The sequence below is a fragment of the Pezoporus wallicus genome, unplaced genomic scaffold, assembly GCF_028554395.1.
Source record: "Pezoporus wallicus isolate ANWC-B61680 ecotype Strahan unplaced genomic scaffold, APGP_CSIRO_Pwel_v1 contig_5261, whole genome shotgun sequence".
NCBI classification, from domain to species: domain Eukaryota; kingdom Metazoa; phylum Chordata; class Aves; order Psittaciformes; family Psittacidae; genus Pezoporus; species Pezoporus wallicus.
In genome coordinates, this window is record NW_026642423.1 from 5,057,299 (window position 1) to 5,077,762 (window position 20,464).

At 39.7% G+C, this 20,464-nt stretch overlaps 1 protein-coding gene across 1 annotated transcript; it reads right to left on the reverse strand.

Moving 5' to 3' along the window:
- Window positions 1-5,305: 5,305 nt before the first annotated feature.
- On the reverse strand, window positions 5,306-20,141 carry LOC130610389 (leucine-zipper-like transcriptional regulator 1 homolog). The gene is made up of 8 exons (XM_057430222.1): window positions 19,889-20,141; window positions 11,741-12,003; window positions 10,971-11,050; window positions 10,106-10,184; window positions 8,492-8,538; window positions 7,411-7,531; window positions 6,312-6,498; window positions 5,306-5,972 (listed from the first exon to the last, which is right to left on the reverse strand). The coding sequence occupies exons 2-8, from the start codon at window positions 11,901-11,903 to the stop codon at window positions 5,306-5,308; spliced, it is 1,344 nt and encodes a 447-aa protein (XP_057286205.1). The 5' UTR covers window positions 11,904-12,003; window positions 19,889-20,141.
- Between the last annotated feature and the right edge of the window lie 323 nt (window positions 20,142-20,464).

A 20,464-nucleotide genomic window follows, 5' to 3' on the forward strand; every position in this document is an offset into this window, starting at 1 on the left:
CTTAGAACGGCGTTTCAGGCTGACCTGCTCAGTCCGACAGGCAGAGACCAGAGCATCTGCACATGCTGGCTATGTGGTGATGGTCTGACGAGCTGGTGGAACAGGTATTTAAGTGTGGGAGTTCAGGCCGTCTTGCACTTGAATTAAGGGAATCTTCTTCAGCAGTAACGGCTTAAAATTAGATGAGTTGAATGACATAAAACAACTACTTACCTGGTAATCTGTCATGGTTCATGAATTAGCTTGATTAAATTCCATGTACACTTTGTCAAAGGCAGCTGTGTAAAAGCTATTTGTTGGACAATTTTTTGGACACAACTTTGACAAGAAAATTTGCAGCACCATTAGAGGAGTTCAGGCAAACAGTACAGTTATATTTGAGTCTCTTCACAAACTGTTCTCAGCCCTTGCCTGTTAACGTGTTGTCTGCACCTTCCTCATTCTCATTTCTTGAAGCAAAGATGTACTGTTAAGGTCAGCGTGTCCTTCACCAACAGCATTGGATATATTTTTCACATGGTGAACATATTCTGGTACAGCCCAGAACTTCTCCAGATTAAGTATTAGCAGCTCTGTTGCACAGCCAGATAGCATTTAAAGCTCTATGGGCACACAGAGTGTTAGTCTAGAAGGTTGTAGTGTGTGTATAGATAGCTTTTAGACATGGTAGTGTCACAGCTTTCAAATGCAGCTGGACAATCATTACTTTTGTACCCAAAAAAAAACCAACAAAGCACGCTAGTGGCCTTTCAGCGGTGCCGATGTGATCCCCATGTGTTTGGCTGAGTGTCAGCATCATGGACGTGTTGGCCCCTGCTGCCAGGCCCAACTGGAGGCAGCACAGGTGTGATTTCATTCAGGGTGCTCAGGAGGGAGACCCACAGGCTGCTGCAGCCAGGATCCATTGCTCAGCATTGTGTGGTGGTGTGTGCCCAAGGAGTGGGTGCTACCTCTGTGCTGAAGTCAGACCCTATGCAGCAGGGAGCTGTGAGATTCTCCTACAAAATTCACTCCTTGTTACTGTTTGGTGTGAGCACTCTGCTTCATAAACACCCACCCCCACAACTGGACAAACTTATTTTTAAAGTATGTAAGACTTTTTTTAGCTAGACTTTTTTTGTTGAAACCACACTAACTACTGTGTTTTTACCTTTTATATGTAAAGCTTGGCAGTAGCTCTCAATGTATAATTTATTTGTTGGTTTGTGGGTTTTTTATAAAACGAAGTGCGCCCTCTTCTGTTTCACAACGGTAGTGATGTATGAACTGCTTTAGGCACTGCACTAAGATCTGTATTGACACTGTTCATGGGAACAAGAAACTGTGATCTGTAGTCCACTCTACCCAGTCTTGAAATGTTTCTACTGTAGTTTTGTCTCAAATATACCACATCAGTGCAAAAGTCTCACAGAGTCATCTTTAAGCACCACGGTGTTATGCTGCTATGACAGTAAAGGACAGGTGGGTCAGCTGGGACTGCGGACACAAGCTGTGTGTGTGACATCTAAGGCAAAGGTGTGTGGCAGGCATATGCTGAGCACTCACCAAGGGGCTTCTCAGGCTGTGTATTAGCTGTGCAGGACTGCTCAGGTTGCTTGGCAGCCTCTAATGTAAGAGAAGGGTACTTGGGTTAGAGAGAGATCTGTAAACTTACTGGGATGTCAGAACTGCAGGTTGTGTGTTTACAAACTTAATTTGTTGTCAATTAAAGCATAACTTAAGATGGCATCTAAACTTACAGATAGACACTAAAGAAAGCGTTAAATGCTTTGATTCCAGAAGAGCTGAGATCGTGCAGCAGGACTGTTAGGTGTTCAGTGGTTTTGAAAGTCAAAGCACTGAGGTGTGTGCCTGGAAAGGAGGCTTGAACTTCCGAGTGCAGTTCTACAACATGCAGACAGCAGTGCATGCCAACTAGCTCAGCAATCTTGCTTTTATTTCCAATAAGGGATGGTTTTATGGTCTGAGGTACAGTAGTACTAATGACTGTTTAAAGGAAACTGTCTATTTCCAAACCCTAACTGTGGTGAAATGCTTAGGAAATCAGCAAAGGGAAACCGAACCATTTAGTCATCTCTGTTCCTCAACAGTTAATAAATTTGGTAAAGTACTGAAAGGAACAGAAATAATTCCATCCTACTGACTGAAATCACAGAAAGCCATTTCCCTTGTGGTGTAATCTGTTGTGTAGGTCAAACTACAGTCCCACTGGTTGAGTCACTGAATTGTCCTTCAAATCCATTTATAATTCAAAACAGTGAAACACAGGGAGTTTATTTTAAGAATCCTTACAATGTCTACATTTTAAAAGAAAGTCCCTCTGCTGTTCATGCATTTCAGTGTTCAGAAACTAAATGGTAATTAATGAGTTTGTTGAGATAGTTAAGGCCAATGCATTTGTCCTCTTGTATATGATTTAGGACACAACAATGCATCTCACATCTCAAAGATTACTGAAGAGTGCTGCATCTTTCTGCTTGTATTCTGTAGATTGAACTAGACTGTGGGCATTTCAAATACATGCCAGCTTCCCTTTCTTTCAGAGACATTTTAAAATATCTAAGATCAGTGGGAGCCCCTTCGGTCCAAGCCCAGCCAAAACCCATGTGTTTTGTTTGCTTTCTAAATAGTTGCCATTAGCTGGAGTAATTCCATTCATTATTTCATGTAGGCCACCACAGGGCTCTCAGATGGCAGCAGCTTCTAGTCACTCACTTGGGCTGGGGATGAATTCTCATTAACTGCTACAGTTACAGACAAATACCATAAGCACATCCAGGATCTCTCTTTCTCTGTGAAAGGTGACAGACCCGGATAAAAAGGTGCCAGCAAACCAGGAGTGAAACCACTTGAGGTGCTCCAAGAGCCCTGTTAAGTGTAGTTGATAGCACTGGTTGAGTTTTGAAAGGGCAGACAACTCAGGAAATGGGATATAGTAGTGGTGTGAGCAGGTTTTGCATGCTGAGGTCATAGATACCTTTTTGTGGGGGGAGAGAACATAAAATATGGATCATGGTGACTGGAAGAACTGAGGTTCCAGGTGCTTCTGCTGTGGGATGCAGTTGCTTTACATCTTGCACCCCTTCCCTTCCAGCTTGAGCTCACCCTTGTGTTTTACAGACCTAGGAATTGGCCAGCAAGGGGAGAAGTAGCCTCCAGTGGCTTCAGCAAGTCTGCTGGAGCAGTCTCCCACTTTCAGGACTGGAGCTCTCTCCATTTTTACAGCATTATCAGGACTAACTGCAGCTCAGCCTCCAGCAAGTAAGCCCCAAGCCCCCCATTTCTCCAGCCACAGCCCTTCCCCAGGCTCCTGCACACCTCATGTCTGTCCAGGGGTGAGCAACAGTGAGGACCCCTGTGGTATCAGGCTGGTTTGGGAGGTGTAGGATCTCTTGGGTGAAGAAGCTGGCGATGATTGCTGAAGGTGCTGATGCAGCCACCTGACTTGGAATGGCAGCAGGGGCCAGGGGAAGAAACAGAGGAGATGGGCACATTCTGCAAGCTGTGTTTCCCACCCCGTGCCAAGCTGTTGCCTTTGGGTTGGCTTGTGTCCTGCCTGTGTTGGCTCCAAGTAAATGTTAAACCCTTTGTGGGGCTGCCAAAGGGAAGAGAGTTTGGGAGGGAGGAAGAAAGGAATGACAGAGGCTGGATGGCATTTTCCCGGGGCTCTTGCACATCCCCAGGATATCTGAAGCTGCCAAGAAACCTTCCTGCAACTTGGAAAATCACTGGTTTATTGTTGCCCTTTCCAGTTAAATTTTCTTTCCTTGTCAGCCCTAGATAAAAGTCTGTATGTTACAGCAACTCTCTGGAGAATGCCAAAACAAGGCATGTCAGCCAGCAAAGGAAAAACATGCTGCTGATTTAGAACTACAGTGTTCTATATGCTCAACTCAATCGGCCTGTTGACATCCTTTAAACACACCTCCCCAAACCAAGCAATTCCCCATTCTTGGAGAAGAAATTCAAAGCTTGGGCTGGCTGAAGTGCCATGAGATTACTGGGGCCCTTGTTCAGAAAGGTAAGTTCTTTGTTCTGCTTGAAAACATAAACACATACTTTAAATTCATGAAAGCTCAGGAAATGGGCACACACTGACATGAAATGCAGCAGGATTTATTTACATACAATCCTCTCTGTTTCCAAACAAAGCCCATGGAAAGTCCAAATAATTCTCAGGTAGCTTTTCTGTGAACTCATCTATAATTTTCCTATTGAATTAATGTGAAAGCTACTTGTAAAGAGGTGATGGAAGTATCTGTAAACACTCTCACTTCAAATTCATTATTCCCATGGAACTTCTGAAAAGTGATCTTTTCAAATTCCAGAAGTACTAAGTTACACTTTCCAGTAATTTTAGTTATCAGGATCTCTTCTTAAAGATGGCTGAGGTGCAGTCAGAAGGACAGTGTCTCAGTAACTTCTATGGAAACAAATGCTTGAAATCCTGGACAATATTCTCTTTCGAAAAAAAAAAAAGCACATTTTCTTTTCAGAATATTAAAAGAAGCCACGCATGAACTCAGGATTTGTTAGTATACAGGGGAAAGTGTAACAAATACTATGTACGTTGACAAAACACAGAGAGATGGAGTCAGAAACACAGAAATCTCTTTGTGGCTAAAATTTGAGTTACCAGCCAGGAGTCACCACTCCTGTCAAGCCTTCCTCTTTTCATTTTTTCTCCTTTTGATCCTGTGCTCAGGCATTAAGCCTACCATTCAGTTGGCAACTGTTTTGTTCTTCCAGGTGTAATGCACTTCCTCTGCTCTAATGCTGCACATGGTTTCACTTCCCCAGGATTAAATGCAATCCTTGAGCATCTTCTACGTTTCACTTGCTAATTTGTCTAGGCCATGTCATGTTGCTGTTAAGATTCATCATACCCCTCCAATGTGACCAAAACACGCACAAACTTTATTCAAATGCAGGTTTCAAAGTGCATATATATTTCTTATGCCAGTGCAAAATAAGCAAGCTTTGAGCCTTAAATAGCAGTTACGGAGCTGTAGGGGTTATTTGTTCCAGTTTTCAAGGCAGCATCAGTCACTGCAATTTGAAAGGATACTAACTGATGAGAAGAAGAGTAACAAAAAAAAAGCATAATTCCAACATGCTCCTCTCAGAAATCGCAACTTCTAACTTAAAATATGTATTAGGGTTTGTTCACATTGTAAAAATCTATTCAGAGCTGGTATGAGGTTTTACTACTTTTTCTCCAGTGTGCCCATAGGAAACTGAAGACAGTTGCAAGCAGTTGGTTTACCACCTACTGGCATGGTTGTGGTGACTGCAATCAAAGAGATCACAAGCTGTCAAACTCCATTTGCCTGACTGAGATCTCAGATGAGCTGGACAAAGGTTTACCCCCAATGAGCAGCAGCACATCGGTATCCACTGCAGGTGCGAGCTGACAGCTGGCTCCCTCCTCTTCTCCAACCATCTGAGCAGCAGCAAAAGTCTCTTCTTCTGAAGAGACAAGCAGACACAGAGACCCATCCTTTGACAAAATGCTTGTTGCTCTGTTAGGGTGTAGTTCTGCCTCTGAAGTGGTTTGCAATGGACAAAAGCCCAGAGGCAAGCTAAAGGTTTTCATTTCAATTGCATCGCTTTCCTCATTGCCAAGCACTTGGTACGCGGTCTGCTGACGGAAGTAGTTGCAAAGGCGAGTGTGCTTTGGGATGGTCACCAGCTGGTAATGGTCCTTCTGCTTACTCTTCCAATGGCTAGGGAACGTGTCAGTGAAATCTGAAGTAGTTTGGAAACCAATACCAATTCCTAAGATGCAGTGATACATTTTAGGAGAAAAGTTTGCCTTGGTGATAATGCTAAGCTTCTTCCATGTCTGTGTATTGAAATGATACTTCCAGAGGTCATCATTAGGACTGGAATTTGAAATCCCTCCACCAAAAATCAGCATGGAGTCTTTGAAGACTATTGAAGCATGACCTACCACTGGAGGAGGTCCTTGGCTAAATGTAAGAGAAACCAGCAGTTAAGGGGCGATCAGCAGGAAAGTGACACTGATTTTAGGCTCTCTTTTTCTTTTGACTCAGAAGAATGACTACTAAATAGCTGCACTGGGACATCAAAATTGCACTGCTGACAGCTGCATCAACACATTGCCAACAGCTCTTCCAAGCAAAGCCAACTGGCACCCAAGGGGTGGCAACAGTACTACGTCTTGATCTGAGAAATTCCCACAGTCATTGAAAGGACAACATCTCCCTCTCTGCCTGCATACAGTATCAAATGGTAAGATTAATTCTCTCTTTCTGTGCTAATTTAGTGTAACAAATAGTATCATTTACCTTGTTCTGATGTTGGACCAGCTGCTGTTTACAAAGTCCCACTTCCATAAATCCTTCTGTTCACTCAGCCCCATCAGTCCTCCGAAGAGGTACATGCCTGTGTGATAAACCACTGCTGAATGGCCATGCCGAGGTCCTGGGCCAATACTGTGAGATGGGGTGGAAACACACAACCATTTTCTTGTATCTGAAAGCAAAATACTCATTTATAGATGTACCAGATTTACCTAGTAAATATCCCTAGTATTTCACAAGGGATTTATTTCAAGAAGAAAGTAACTATGCTGTTGGAGAATAAGGGTTTCTGCTGTAAGCTTGCTTTAAGTTAACAGCATAAATTCTAACACTGAAAAGTGCATTTCAAAAATCAGTTTTGAAATAAACTTTTACTGAAAATGTCAGCTGCTGTATGACAGATGTCATGGAAATCTTATTTACAGAGCAGTTTTTCCTACAGCTTTGTTAATTCACTAACTCTGACACAGAAATATAATTTTCTGGCTGTGAGAGGGGAAAAAACAGTCAACAAAAACATTCCTTCAGCAATATCTATGCTTATTCTCCCTGTGAGGGAATGAGGGATGAGATAAACCTATCATTCATTTCAAAATAGTGACTGAATGGCCACCAGATAACAAAAGTTATCCATTTAGGAAGCCTTGGGAATCATCTGATTTGCAACCACCAGATTAGTGATGAATATGCTAATGAAACCATCTCCTGTCAGGTTTGGTTCCCCATGGTCAGTTCTAGATCTGAGATTCAAAAGGTGGCATCAATAGGCTGAAGTCAGGGTCCTTGCTGCATCTGACAGTTTTTGGTAATCCTTGAAGACTCGAATGAGTAGTGAACAAAACAGTCTCCCTGATTTTCAGCTCTAAAATTGGCAAACACCACAAAACCTCTTCCAGTACAATTCATTTCAGCTGGGTATTAGTTTAATTGACAGACTTCATAATTAAATGCTGCCAAACAGAAGCCAAAACTAACTGAACATTTCTACTGATCCGAATTTATTTAACAGAGCCAGGCATGCTTTCCTACAGCAGTCATTGTTTTGATCCTACACTGGCTCAAAACCTTATGCTTTTTAACTTACCAAAATGAAAAGTCCAAAACTCCTGTGAAATGCCTCTGATGCCGAAGTACCCCCCGTAGATGTACATACTGGAGTGGTATACTACTGCACTGTGACCTTTTCTGTTAGTTGGTGACAAGCTCTAAAACAGTTCAACAAAACACTGTTAACAGATCAAATTGTATCAGTAGCAATGTCTGTCTTGGGAATATTCCCAAGTAATGAAAGCCATGGCTTTGGGTTTTGTTAAACTTCTTTGAAAATTCAGAATAAATCCACCACTGATGACTTGTATTGATGCAAATAGAAGCCATTCCCAAATCTAAGCAACCCTCCCTTTTTAAGTCCACCACAATACCTACTGCCTTCCCTGATGGGAGTACTCCCATCAGTACTACTGCGTTCACAACTACTGGTAGGCAAAGTTTCAGGGCATGTTGTAAATACATTGGTCAACTCTTGGGACTATAATGGGGGATGTAGCCCTTTCTACCACCCTGAACCTCTCCTCACTGAGGAACCTTTAGTCTCAGGAGGAACTACCTCATGGTACTTGGTGTGAATTTGCCTACCACAAGTCCCAGACTCTGCCCAGACTCTGAGAAGGAAACCAGGTGGTTCTCACTGTGCCTACAACAGCTTTTGGCACTGCTGAGACTCGTAAACCCAAATCTGGGGAGGCCCAGCTAAACCCAAAATGAAATATAAGGCAAGTGTTTGGTTTGTTCTTTTGTTCACATTTTAAAATTTATTAGTGTAGCTGCCAATCTGTTTTCACAGCACTACTTCTTAAAAGCTCAGACTTCAATATTCCACTTAAAATTAGCTTCCTTGATAAGGATATCACAAAACCGAAACAATAGTAGAGGAGAGGACTTACCTTCTTATATAGGCCTTAAAATTTAAGAGCCATATTTTCAAATACTGATTTAAAGAAGGAAAAAGCCTTCATTATTCAAAGTGCAAAGAAATAAAGTATAGCCACATGTCTCCGAAGAGATGAGATTGGAACTGTTTGGGGGAACATATTTCAAAGCAATCTGTTTAATCAACAAAGCAACAGGCATTTGATTCACACATTCACCACTTCCTGGCTCCTTACCTCAGTCTCTGCTGGTACGTTACAGCACTCTGTCCATCTTGCAGAATCTAGGGGATTGTTGTAATAAAGCGCAGTTTATATCCCAGACCACAAGAGGACACTCCTCCAACGTTAATTTTTCAAATTACTGATCTCATTTTCAAGTAAGTCTCATCCTGGCGTTTTCCACTGACAAGCAAGAAGAAATCTGCTTCACAGTAAAACAGCAGCACCGAAAGACTTACAGGAGACATAGCTTAAATGTTTTTTCTGTATCCTTATCTGATACTGAATCATGGAGATACCATACTGTACCTGCTGTTTCCTCAGGCTAAATTTCACAGTGCAGAAATAATCTGCGATTTTCAGCATTTTCTGAACTTGCAGAACCCCCATATTTACTGACGGATGTATGGCTCCTACTTACTATGTAAACCTTACGACAACAGCCTTGCCCTTTTTCCTTTTCACAGATCCCTTAAAATTAGTCCTCAAGTAACAGTCAGAAATCACTGATCTATGATTACCATAATGGAGAGAAAATACTAGGTACCCAGCACCAGAGGTAGAATGAGAAAGCATTGCAAGCTTACAGTGCTAAAAGCTATACTTGCCAGGAAAGATTTTAAATATGACCATGAAAAAACTAGACATGCAACAGATTTTGAGTATCTCATTCCCAGTTTTCACTGATAAGTACTGTGAGTAATAAAATGCTTTTTCCTATGGAATATATTGTACCTGAGCTGCTCTGTTCTTTCAGCAAGTATTTCAGATAAATGGTGGAAAGCAAAGAAAGGATTTAGAAAAACCCAAACGTTAACTTTTAAAGTTACATAGTAAAGTAGCAAAAGAAGCCAGGGAACTTAAATCTTGGTCTTGCCGCAAGATTTACTAGCTCAAAAAGAACTCAATCTCTCTCTCTCTTTCCTCCATCTGCCATCAAAATAAACAGCTATTACTATACGCAGTATTTCAAAACAGACAATATATAGTGTATGACATTGCTATTAAATTCAAATGTTGCACTGCTTTTATTAGAATACATACTTAAGAGATACCAAATGCTTTTTCTCATGAAAAAAAAAGAAAAAAAAAATGGCCTGTGTTAGGAAATGCTGATGTTAATTTCCTACCTTCTTATTTAATTATATTGTTTTTTTCCTGTTCCATCATTTCTGTTGCCAGCTTGTGTATTTTTTTTCAGTAAAAACACCAAATGAGGTCTATAGTTCACTGATTTACTTTCTTCCATAATAAAACAAAGAGCTTGGGTTTTAAAATATATGTAACATAATGAAAAAACCTTTAAATATTATATGTAATAATTATTGGGGTTTATGATGAAACAGTAAACTTCAGAGGGAAGGAGAGAGGAATGGAAATTCTGAGAGCTTGAAATACGTAAAACTTCCCCATAAAATACTTTCTAATTAAAGTAAGAGCTGACTCTTTGATAGCTTAACAGCCTAATTTTAGGGGGAAAATTTGCACACAGTTTTACAGACATTACTTCTTGTAAAGCCTAGGGAAGACTATGTTACAAGCAGCAGAAAACAGTTTGGTTCTTACTATTTATTAGTACCTATGGACTTGGAATGTTCCATGGAAAAGACTGGCTATTGTGTATCATACCAGTGTCATATATCCAGAGAGGAGTTTTCGCTTGCGTAAAAGCAGAATCCACCATCCCACCAAAAATGTACAGGTTCCCCTGCAAAATGCAAAAGCATTTCTTACTGACAGGTAGACATACAGCATAAAAGCAGTTTTTAAAACAACTCTTAAATAAAAAGGCTGCCATCACCAAAACATAATTAACAATAATGGATATGATGATCTACTAACAATTCAGGAGGCCATCATAAAATGCCACCAACTTTTAATACTGTCTTTATCCCCTCCCAGAAGGAAACCATGGTGAACATTCTGCTATTTTAATGGGGACAGCATTCCAGAACCACTCATTGCCTTCTCAAATCTAGGACAGCTTGAGGGATGTGGATCTGGAATTCTTGGAGACATTGCTCAGGTAATATTAGATTTTGCATGTTTATAGAAATATTTCATTGCATTGCAGCTCCTGATATCCTAAATCCTGTTTTTCTCTCATAGGCAAAACTGCAATTGTTATTTGCCTTCACTCTCTCATCTCTCTTCAGTGCAAGTTCTTAAGTGAATGTTTTTATGCTGTAGCTTATCATGCAAATGAATTCAAAGCAACTGTTACAACTATACTACTAAGTCAAAGAATGTGCTGCCAAGGTCTTTATTTTGTATCACTATTATGTATTGAGCAATGACTGAGGAAATCACACTGCTGCAAAGCTAAACTGCTGTAACTTTATTCAGAAAGTATGCAAAACACTGGTACAGCTACATCCAGAATTGCACTGACATAAAAGTATTTTCTGTACGTAATAATCTATGGCATTTTATTTAATTGCATAATAGGAAATAAAATATCAGGATATGAACAATATAAATCTTGGTCTACTACCTTATAAGCCACCATTGAATGGTCCTCCAGTTCTTCTGGACCATCTCTTGAGCAATCCAGCATTTCCCATTCATTTTTGACTATAAACCAAAGTTGAATTAAAGACAGCAGTTCAAAAATGTTAGGGAAAAGGTGAAAAGATTGGCTTTGAATTCGGCTGCACTATCAGTCAGTGGGGAAAAATGAAGCATTTTGTCATCTTTCCTCTCCATTAGTTCAGAACATTGAGACACTTCCCCTTCTATTTAGCAAACTTAAAATGTAATAGAAATTGACCTTGTTATTGCTTTTCTATATTTTTATATATTTTATATATTTTTTATACGCTCTTATACTGTTACCTGCACCAAAACTCAACTATTGTGTGAGCATGAACCCCAGCACAATTATATGTGGTTCTCTAGCAGCAACAATTGAACAGGGAACACCAAAAAATACAAAGGGTCATATTTGATAGTGCATTATTACACATGCATAAACTATTCCCATGTTATAGAGTGAAGATAGGCCTTGTTAGAACTAGGGTATTTTAAATGACCCAATATTTCTGGTCAAGGGAAAAAAAAGGAGGTGAAATTTCTGAGATACCTGCAAGAGTAATGAACACATACCATTTGCTCAATGAACAAAATGCAGTTTAGCCATCATTTTGATTGAGAGACTATATGGGGATAAAGTGTTCATCTCTTAAGTACAGTGTCCCAGGTTTTATGATGACTGGATGTAGAATCTCTTTAATCCTGATATACAAGTGAAAGGAGCAAACTTACCGATGTTGTATCGCCAAAAATCTCTAAGACTGGTGGTGTTCCGTCCTCCATAGAGATAAAGAAATCCTCTACAAATAATGCAAGCATGTTTATATCGGTCACAGGGAGAGGCCTTCTTTGGGGATGCAGATTTCCAGTCACACTGTGCAGTTTTTCCTTTCATGCTGACAACTAGAATTTTATCCAAATACCAACTTGCAAAGGACAGCCATGTCAGGGGAGGATCCCAAAACAGCAGGGACAGGACTTAAACCCTGCTTGGTCTATAAAAAGACAAAAAAAAAAAAAAAGAAAAAATAGCTTTAGGTTAAAAAAAAAAAAGAGAGGAAAGAAGATTTTTTTTTTTTTTTTTTCTATCTGCCTTGTGATAAAAAGTTACTGTGTTTTCTCTTCATTCCCATCAAAAGCACCCTGACAGTTTTGGCAATCTATAATAATAGGCTAACTTAAGTAAAGCGTTTGAAATGCTGACTCGCAGAGTCTTGTATCAGCAAGGATAGGACAGGAGCATTCCTGGAGTTGAACGTTTTCCAAAGAACATCGGTGAGCTCAAGTGCTAAACTCCCATACCCTACATGTGCAATATGCTGGAACCAAGGCTCACTCTTTTTTCGCTGCTAAAATAGAACCTAAAACAAACCTGTACTTAAAACAAAATTCGGAAAGAGTTAATATTACAGGTAAAGGAAATAATTTGTCTGGAATTTATTTAGGGATTCATCTTTAAACCACCTGAAATAGGATATATCTCGAAAAAAGTAACACTATCCCCTCATTTGCCACAAGATGTCACTGTGTTCTGCGAAGACAGAAGTACCAGGAACAATATTCCTCTATTAATCATCTTTAATATATATCATGATCACTGTTTTGAAGTAGGTCATTTTATGAAGCACAATATTGTTGGCATTAGGCTAAATACTGAGATTTGTGTTGATAACGTATCTAGGGTGATACATGTCACCAAATGAGATGACAAAGTCTCCCAGTTCCAAGACTCTTTCTGTGAAAGCCATATTCCAGACCTATTGAGGACCTAGGGTGGAACTTGTTGGGTAACAATCTGTCAGTACGGACACACTGTTAACTCTTAAGTACTGCAAAGTAATGTTTGTTCTTCCACAGTTACAGTGTTTTCCATGACTCACTTGTCTAGTTTGAGTGTGTACGTATATACATCCCAGTGGATTACATCCTGTAGCTCTCAGCTCATGTTGGTCCTCGTTGCCCTTTCATTACACCTCCTTCCTCAAGGTTCTAGCAGATTTGCCCTGGCAGATCAGCTGCAACATGACTGCTCCAGTTTGCTGCTCCACTGGGTGTAGACACAAGGTGTGTACTTAAAACTCAGTCATTCCAGTTCACAGCTTGCTGCGCTGCACATAGTGGCCATTCCTACACAACCCCTGCTGTAGGAAGTACCTGTCAGCAAAGTGCCAATGTAAAATCTGGGAAAAAAGAAGCCCTTTACACCTCTAAATTATCATTTAAGCAGGTAGGCTATTGAAGATGCTGATAGTCTGAGCTCTATCTGCAAAGTCAGCTTAGATGTAGATGTCTTCAAGCACTCACTGTGTGCTGCCTCAGCAGCTAGCTCAAGGCCAGAACAGCAGTAGCCTCCTGTAATTCTAGAACATGAAGACTGGTACCTACTCCTCCTTAAAATCAAATTGGCTCCATCAAGCTTGTGCTGAGCTGGTGAAAGAAAGCTTAGCTGACCTTGGGACAGTACCATGCATGGTATGAAATGTTTCTGTAGCATGTGTATTATCCCAGGTCCTTGCATTTTCTGGGATATCACCACTGCTACTGTCCTAAAAATACCAAGTGAACTGTAGCCCTTCGTATCTCCCTAATACTACTGACCTCTCTCACTGTTAAACATACAGAAAGTTAGGACACAGCCTTTATAAAATATGAACAGCTTAACTGTTACTTTGATTCCTGAAATCAGAATAGACACAATGGGACAATATGCTATGTCAGATATTTAATATTCTATTTGGAGAAAGTGTAACTCTATATTTTGACTATTTGACTATTTTGAAATTTGTACTTCTCGCTATTTATACTCAAACAAAATATTTACAAGATGAATCCTTACTCCATCCCTCTCTTCAGGTACTTACAGAGAAGTCCAGGGGAAGTTGCACATAATTTCAGGATAAACAAAACAAGCTACAGAAGATAGTAATTTTTAATATATATTTTGTTTCATACTAATATGAAATGCATCTAATGCATCTAATCTAATTTATCATCCAATTTATGTCTAAAATTTATCATTTGCAAGACGAATATATTCAGTGACAAAAAACATGCTAGAGATTTTCTTGCAGCATATTTTGGCAAGACTAGCTATTCAAATGCAAAGCTTTTTTTATGCAAACTAGTATTATAAGCTATTATTGTAGAAACCCAAAGTATATTCTTTGTATGTTGTCTCTGAAAGAATACAAGATTGGCAGCATTTACAAAGGTGTGCATTTCTCTTTTCCAGGGGAATTGGCAGTTATGGAGTAGTGACGCATTATAGGTGTCTGTAATACTTTACAGCATGCCACTGAAAAGGGAAAAGCAGCTGACGTCATGAAACACAGATTCTCCCCCTAACTCTGCCAAGCTTCTGTGGTAACCATAGCCAATTAATTTATTTACTTCTACAGCTAAACTTGGACAAAGACTCCTCCTTAGTAAAACATTTCAAACTTGCTGATACAGTGCTGTGTGAGAGTGCTGAGGTATTACTACTCCTGATATAATGTGCAAGACATGATAGGTCTTTGCTATTAATCTTTAGAAAGGTAAAATAGGCTTGTCCCCTTGAGTACTGGTTTGTTTTTTTTTTTCCTCAGCTATAGAACTGGTTATTCCTCTTCCTACATACTTATGTTTGTTATTCTTCCTGCAAACCTTGCCTTCTATTATACAAACATTCAGAGAAGATGACAGCCCTGATTTTATATAGTAGATTAGCCACAAAAGCCTGTCCCCTTGTTTATCTACCCTAGCTGAACTCTGTGTAAAGCAGGCGAGCAGGGTGGGATAATAAAAAGCCAATCTGGGATTAACTGAATGGGTGCCTCCTCCCAGTCACACCTGAGCATCAACTGACCCCTGTGAAACATGGCTATATACTACCCTTTCAGCATAAAGCATTCTTGGAAGCAGACCTAAAATCACTCAAACAGCGCAGTTCACAAACTGTTTTATTTCAGAATTGGGGAAAAAGCACATTCAAAGTTAATCTTGAGTCTTGCCTTTCATCACTGGTATTTTAAAGTACAAACTTGACTCCTGCATTGCCTTTTTATAGAACCAGCTTCACCAAAGTTCATCTGCTGTTCGCCTTAACAGTCCTGTTCCCAGAGAAAAAACTGCTGTTCTCCTGAGATCAGTGTCACTGAACAGTATCCTCTGCGTCATGCAACCCTGACCTCAGCTTCAACTTGGTACAAGCAAGATCAGTTATCCAATAGGAAGCTCCAACTTCAGCAGGATTTCCACAAAAATACCCAAAAGGATAACTCAGGGCATTTTTATTCAACTTTTCCTTCCCCCCCCCCCCAAAACAGATGTAGCATACACACAAAAAATGGCTGCTGTTCTCCAAACTCTTCTGCTATTTCATTCTAAAAATAGCTCCTGTGCAATCAATCCCAATTGTTGAGCGGCTGGAGGAGCTGCGAGACAAGGACCTAAAGAGCTGCAATTAGCATGGTAACTATAGCACAGAGTGCTTATCAATTAATGGTACCACACTACTGTTTCATAATACAAATAACTCAGGAAATGTAGAAAGACAGGAATTACTTCAGGAAATGTAGTTTATATGTTCATTATATAATTATTTATATTTTTATTAGATGTGGTTTCAGAGGCAAATGATTTATTTATTTAAAATATTACTTAAATATGATCTTCATTACAGCTTTTTTCTACCTCAGGCCCCTGATTCATTTCCATCTGTTTTCAATATACTCAGAACTGTTTCAGATTTAAAAGGATCTGGCCTTTTGAAATATAATGAGATATGAAACCACTCATATGGGGGAAAGAAAGTAGGAACTATTTTTGGGGGGGGTTGGGAGGGCAGTGTGTGTATGTTTATTTTCTTGTTAATTACCCAGTTTTCTGAACTCAACCCTTAAACCTCCGCATGCAGAACACTGTATTATATTATTTTTTATTGCTCTTCAAAAATAATAACAGATCTTCCCAGTTCTACTTATCTTAGAAACCTTTTCTTTAGTGGCAATTTTATTGTAATGGTTGTTCCAATGGGACTGCCTGCATGAATAAGGAGGAAACTGACTGAAGACTTGTGAAGCAGTTACAAAGTTTTTAAAATGAACCCACTTATTTTAGGATAGTTTAGAGGGCAAGGCTTTTCTTCAGTATACCACATTTACTTGCAAGGCTTTACTACGTGTGATAAACTTTAGTATCCTCAAGTTTTCTATTTTATTATTTCCTAAAATCAAATTGTTATGAACTGCTTCTGGACTGGGTTTTTTTGGTTTGGTTTGTTGTTTTTTTTTGTTTTCAAAATACAAGAACTAATTTTCAGAGATGCTCAGCTTCAGAATTTCAGCTTCAAAGTCCAGACTGGCTCTAGGAATATAGGCTACCTGTAATATTTCTGTATTATTAGAATTCTGAGTTGAAGTAAGGGCCCTGCTTTTGCTATGTGTTGTAAAACATGCAGGTACTACATGACTGAGCTCACAACTGAAGTAGTCAAGTCAAAAGGAAGAAGATGGAAAATGGTTATTTCTTCTTATAGGGGGAAGTGGAAGGACAGAAAGAGGATTTGTAAAATGACAAGTCCAAACAGGGCCCCAGCTCCATCCTGATTTCAGGGTTCAGAAAAATGACAGGTATTTTAAAGTAAAATAATAAACACCCCCACTGGCTTTATAAAGCTTAGAGTGAACATACTGAAAATTTACAGAAAATCTGAAAAGCTTTAATGTTGAATAAGCCTTATTGGAATTTTAGCAAGTTTTAGGATAGTATTCTTAAACATTATCATTGTTATATTTCACTGCTTCAGAATGCTTTTTCAGAATGTCTTGAACAGGTATTTCAAAGGAGGTAACTCTTCTAGAACAGTCATGTGTAATTAGTTTCTATATACTGTAAACCTACATATATAACTACTACTTCTGAAGTGTGGAGTCCTTAGATCACCAAGAGCATTGGTATCTTTACTGCAAAACAGATGACAGCATCACAAATTTCTCCTCTGAACACTGTCTGCCTGCTTCTGAGCTCTGCAGGCAAAGCACTGCATTCTTTTAATTCAGACAACATTAGTTATTAAAGCTCTAGTTTAAAATTTTCAGAATAAATTTATATGTTTGCATATAATTCCAAATTTTAAGTTTGCAAATTGATATTATTAATATATTCTCTTTTGGTTTTATTTTTAGAAGCTTTAACTCAGAAAATAAATTCATTATATTCATTAGTGTGTAGCACTACTCCATCTATATTACAAAGTTCTTAAGAAGTAATAAATATAAGAGTTTGTTAAATAAAGAGGTATAAATATATTTAGTTGTATTTTCTGTGTGCTAGGTATATTTCTCATTTTAAAGGTAACAAATACAACCTGGCTTGGAGTAATACAATAAATATTTAATTTCCCTAATACTGCAAAGGGAGTGGTATCTGGAAAAAAAACAACTGAGTACTTAAAATATTTCTGGGATTGTTACACATTTATATACACCTCTAGTATATCAATCAGGAAATTACCTTTGCCACTGTACTGAAATAAGTTTTATGGTACTAACAAAAAATAAATACATCTATATACATCTATATACTTTCATGCCTTATTTTCCTTAATAAATTAAAAATCCAGTTGTTGGGTTTTGTTGGGGTTTTGGTTCTTTTTTTGAGGGGGAGGCTGGGTTTTTTTTTAAGAACAGGGCTTTTTATAAATAGAAGAAACTATATATTATTTTTGAGTAATAGATGTCCCCAAGTAACCTTAATTATGATTTCCAGCACTCCAATTAATCATTTGGCTGCAACCTATTTTGAATGAATTTTGAAGAAAAAACTTCCAGAAATACGTATCTGTAGGTGGCACAAGTCCAGCATATTATGGACATATATATCCAGTACACCAGCCATGCCTGACCAAAGTTTGTGATGATAATCAATGTCTGTGGTTTATTTATTTTTGGTCCTTAATAGAATATTTACTCCAGAAATCCAGTATGCTTTTCAAATCTTCCTTCGGGTCTTGCTGGCAACTCCATCTGTAGACGTGTCAAGAGCTCAGTTTCTGTTACAGTCTTACCATATAACTGGGATAGATGCCCTGACTTTGAGGTGTCACTGCAGCAAGATGGCTCTTTGGATGTTAGCTGAGATGAACAGGTAATTTTTCACGTTCTAGATATGGCAAAGCTGGGAAATACAGTTCCTGGTCCTCTCACTTTAAGGAAAAAGAAACTCCCACCATGTTACAGGGCAGACTAAGAGATTTATTTGGCCTTTACCCTTTCCCTGTAAGTAATCTGTACTGTCACAACTGGAAACAGGTAATTTCAATACATGGGTCATCACCCCTTCCCCGCAGAAACAGCGGCACTCAGTGTGCCTGGAAGGCATCATTTGGCAATTTCACAAAAACTTACTTGTTGGATTCTTTTAAGGCACAGTAGATAGATGCCCTGGAGATTCAATGTAATAAATCTGTACTTAGGTGTAACTGAATGCATCTTCTTGACATCTCATGACCTGCTGCTGCAGCAGCTTCAAAATACTTTATTTCCTAATGGAGACTTTACTTGTGCTAATTCACAAAATTTGCTAGGTTAGGAAGAAAGACACTGGTTGACAAAGCAGTCAGTGGCTGCCCAGTCTGCCTACTCTCCTCAGGCACAAATCAGAGTACTATAGTATATACTTGACAGCTGAGAGTATATCCGTGAAAAGCTATCTTCCATTAAAAAAAGGTATGCATTGACTTCTGCTTGTTTGTTCTTTATATCCCCTGACTGCGGAAAAGGAACATCTAATAAAACACTGAGCCACAGTTACAACTTAATGCCGCATTTCATGGAAGATAGACAATGTGTTTTTCTTGTCCCCAAGACATTTTGCCCTTAGGCGAACATGGAGCAATGGAACAGAGAAGACATACAAGGTTATGAGAACAGCAGAAGCTGTAGCTTGAAGAAATATGAGTAAAGAGAAAGCATATGGCAATGAGAATAATAAAATGTTCCAAATGCTGGCAAATATTAAAACATCCAGATATCATGTTAGAATCAGTATGAATTTAGATTACACAGTATGGGAGAAGTCATGAGACACTTGCATGAGAAAGACTCAGCTGGCACAACTGGAAAGACTGTCAGTAATGACTGGAGAAAAAAATGAGTACAAAAAGGATCTTTTATAAGGAAAATGAATTTACACTGTCAGGTGAAAGATGGTTGCATAAAAACAGATGATACAATTGCATAGCTGGAATAGGTTGCATAGAGAAGCTTTTAGTCTGGCAAGGAAAACAAAGGGGTCAAGCTGACAAACGGTAATAATAACCATGATGGTTCACAATAACCTTGATGCCAACAGTAACTAGACTGCACCAGCAAATGGAAAACAAAAACCAAACCCAACAAAACCCACATAATTTCAAAATATAAAGGAAACAGAAAGCATATGAGTAACTTTGCACATACAAGTTGTCGCTCCAAATTCAAATGGAATTACTCATGTGAATAAAACCAGTGATATGCATGAGCCTGCACAATGTAGCCTAGATACCAGAGCAAAAGAAGGACCAAGTCTTTTGTTACAAGCCTGAAAAAAATGTTTGCAAGCTGTTTTCATATTCAGACTCCAAATGACAGGGTGTATTTCTGACTGGAGCCTGGCTTTCTGAAAAGTCCTCACTCCCAGCTAACGTGGTCCAATATTCATCCCAAGCCAGATGCACTTTGGCTTAGGTTTTGGATGGTTGCATTTCTTTGTCATTTGCTTGGTAGAAGGCATTTTGGTGCTTTATGCTCTTTGGTTGTGGAAAAGGGAACGAGAAAAAGGAGGGTGGTGAATATCCTAAATTGGAAGTGGGGATAAAAGAGCTCTGGCTGGCCCTACCGCAGACCTCATGCACAGCACCGCGGAAGTTGCAGGTCCCCTTTCCCCAGCAGTCTCCTGGCTGCGTAGTGCTGACGCTGCTTCCTTCCTTTCACATGCTTTGTTTCCTTTCGTACCGTTGGACGAAAGCAACTTTGTGTACAACTGCACACAGCTGTACAACAGCAGTGGTGTACAGCAGTACAACCGTGTGTGCTGCAAGGCTAAGTGCTCCCTGTGATGCTGTGCATGCACTAGAGCTGGTCAGTGCCCTCACCAGCGGCCTTCTACTCCCCTTCTCTGGGCGGCAGTGCAGGCCACAGGCTCTGGCTTCTCCTGGGCGGGCACCTGGGCTGGTGGCTGTGTTGGTAGCAGGTGCCCCGGGCAGGCCTCACCTCGGCACCTTCATCTCTCTCGGAGGGCTGCTGATCACTGTCTCAGCCGGGGCTCGGTCCTGGCAGCGTATGGAGGTAAAAAAAACATGAAAAAAAAAAAAAGAAAACAAAAGAGGAAAATTAATGCTCTCGTGAGCCGGCATTTGGCCAGGAGTAAAACCCGCGTGGCTGCTCCCGCTGCCTCCCCTCAGGCTTGCCCCCACAGAGGGTCTCCGCACCCTGC

Coding starts and splice junctions, on each gene's coding strand:
- LOC130610389 (XM_057430222.1), bottom strand. CDS start 11,903: ATGAAAGGAAAAACTGCACAGTGTGACTGGAAATCTGCATCCCCAAAG. Junction 10,185..10,970: donor ATTCAATGGTGGCTTATAAG/GTAGTAGACCAA, acceptor TGCATTTTGCAG/GGGAACCTGTACATTTTTGG. Junction 5,973..6,311: donor TGGTCCAACATCAGAACAAG/GTAAATGATACT, acceptor TCTTACATTTAG/CCAAGGACCTCCTCCAGTGG.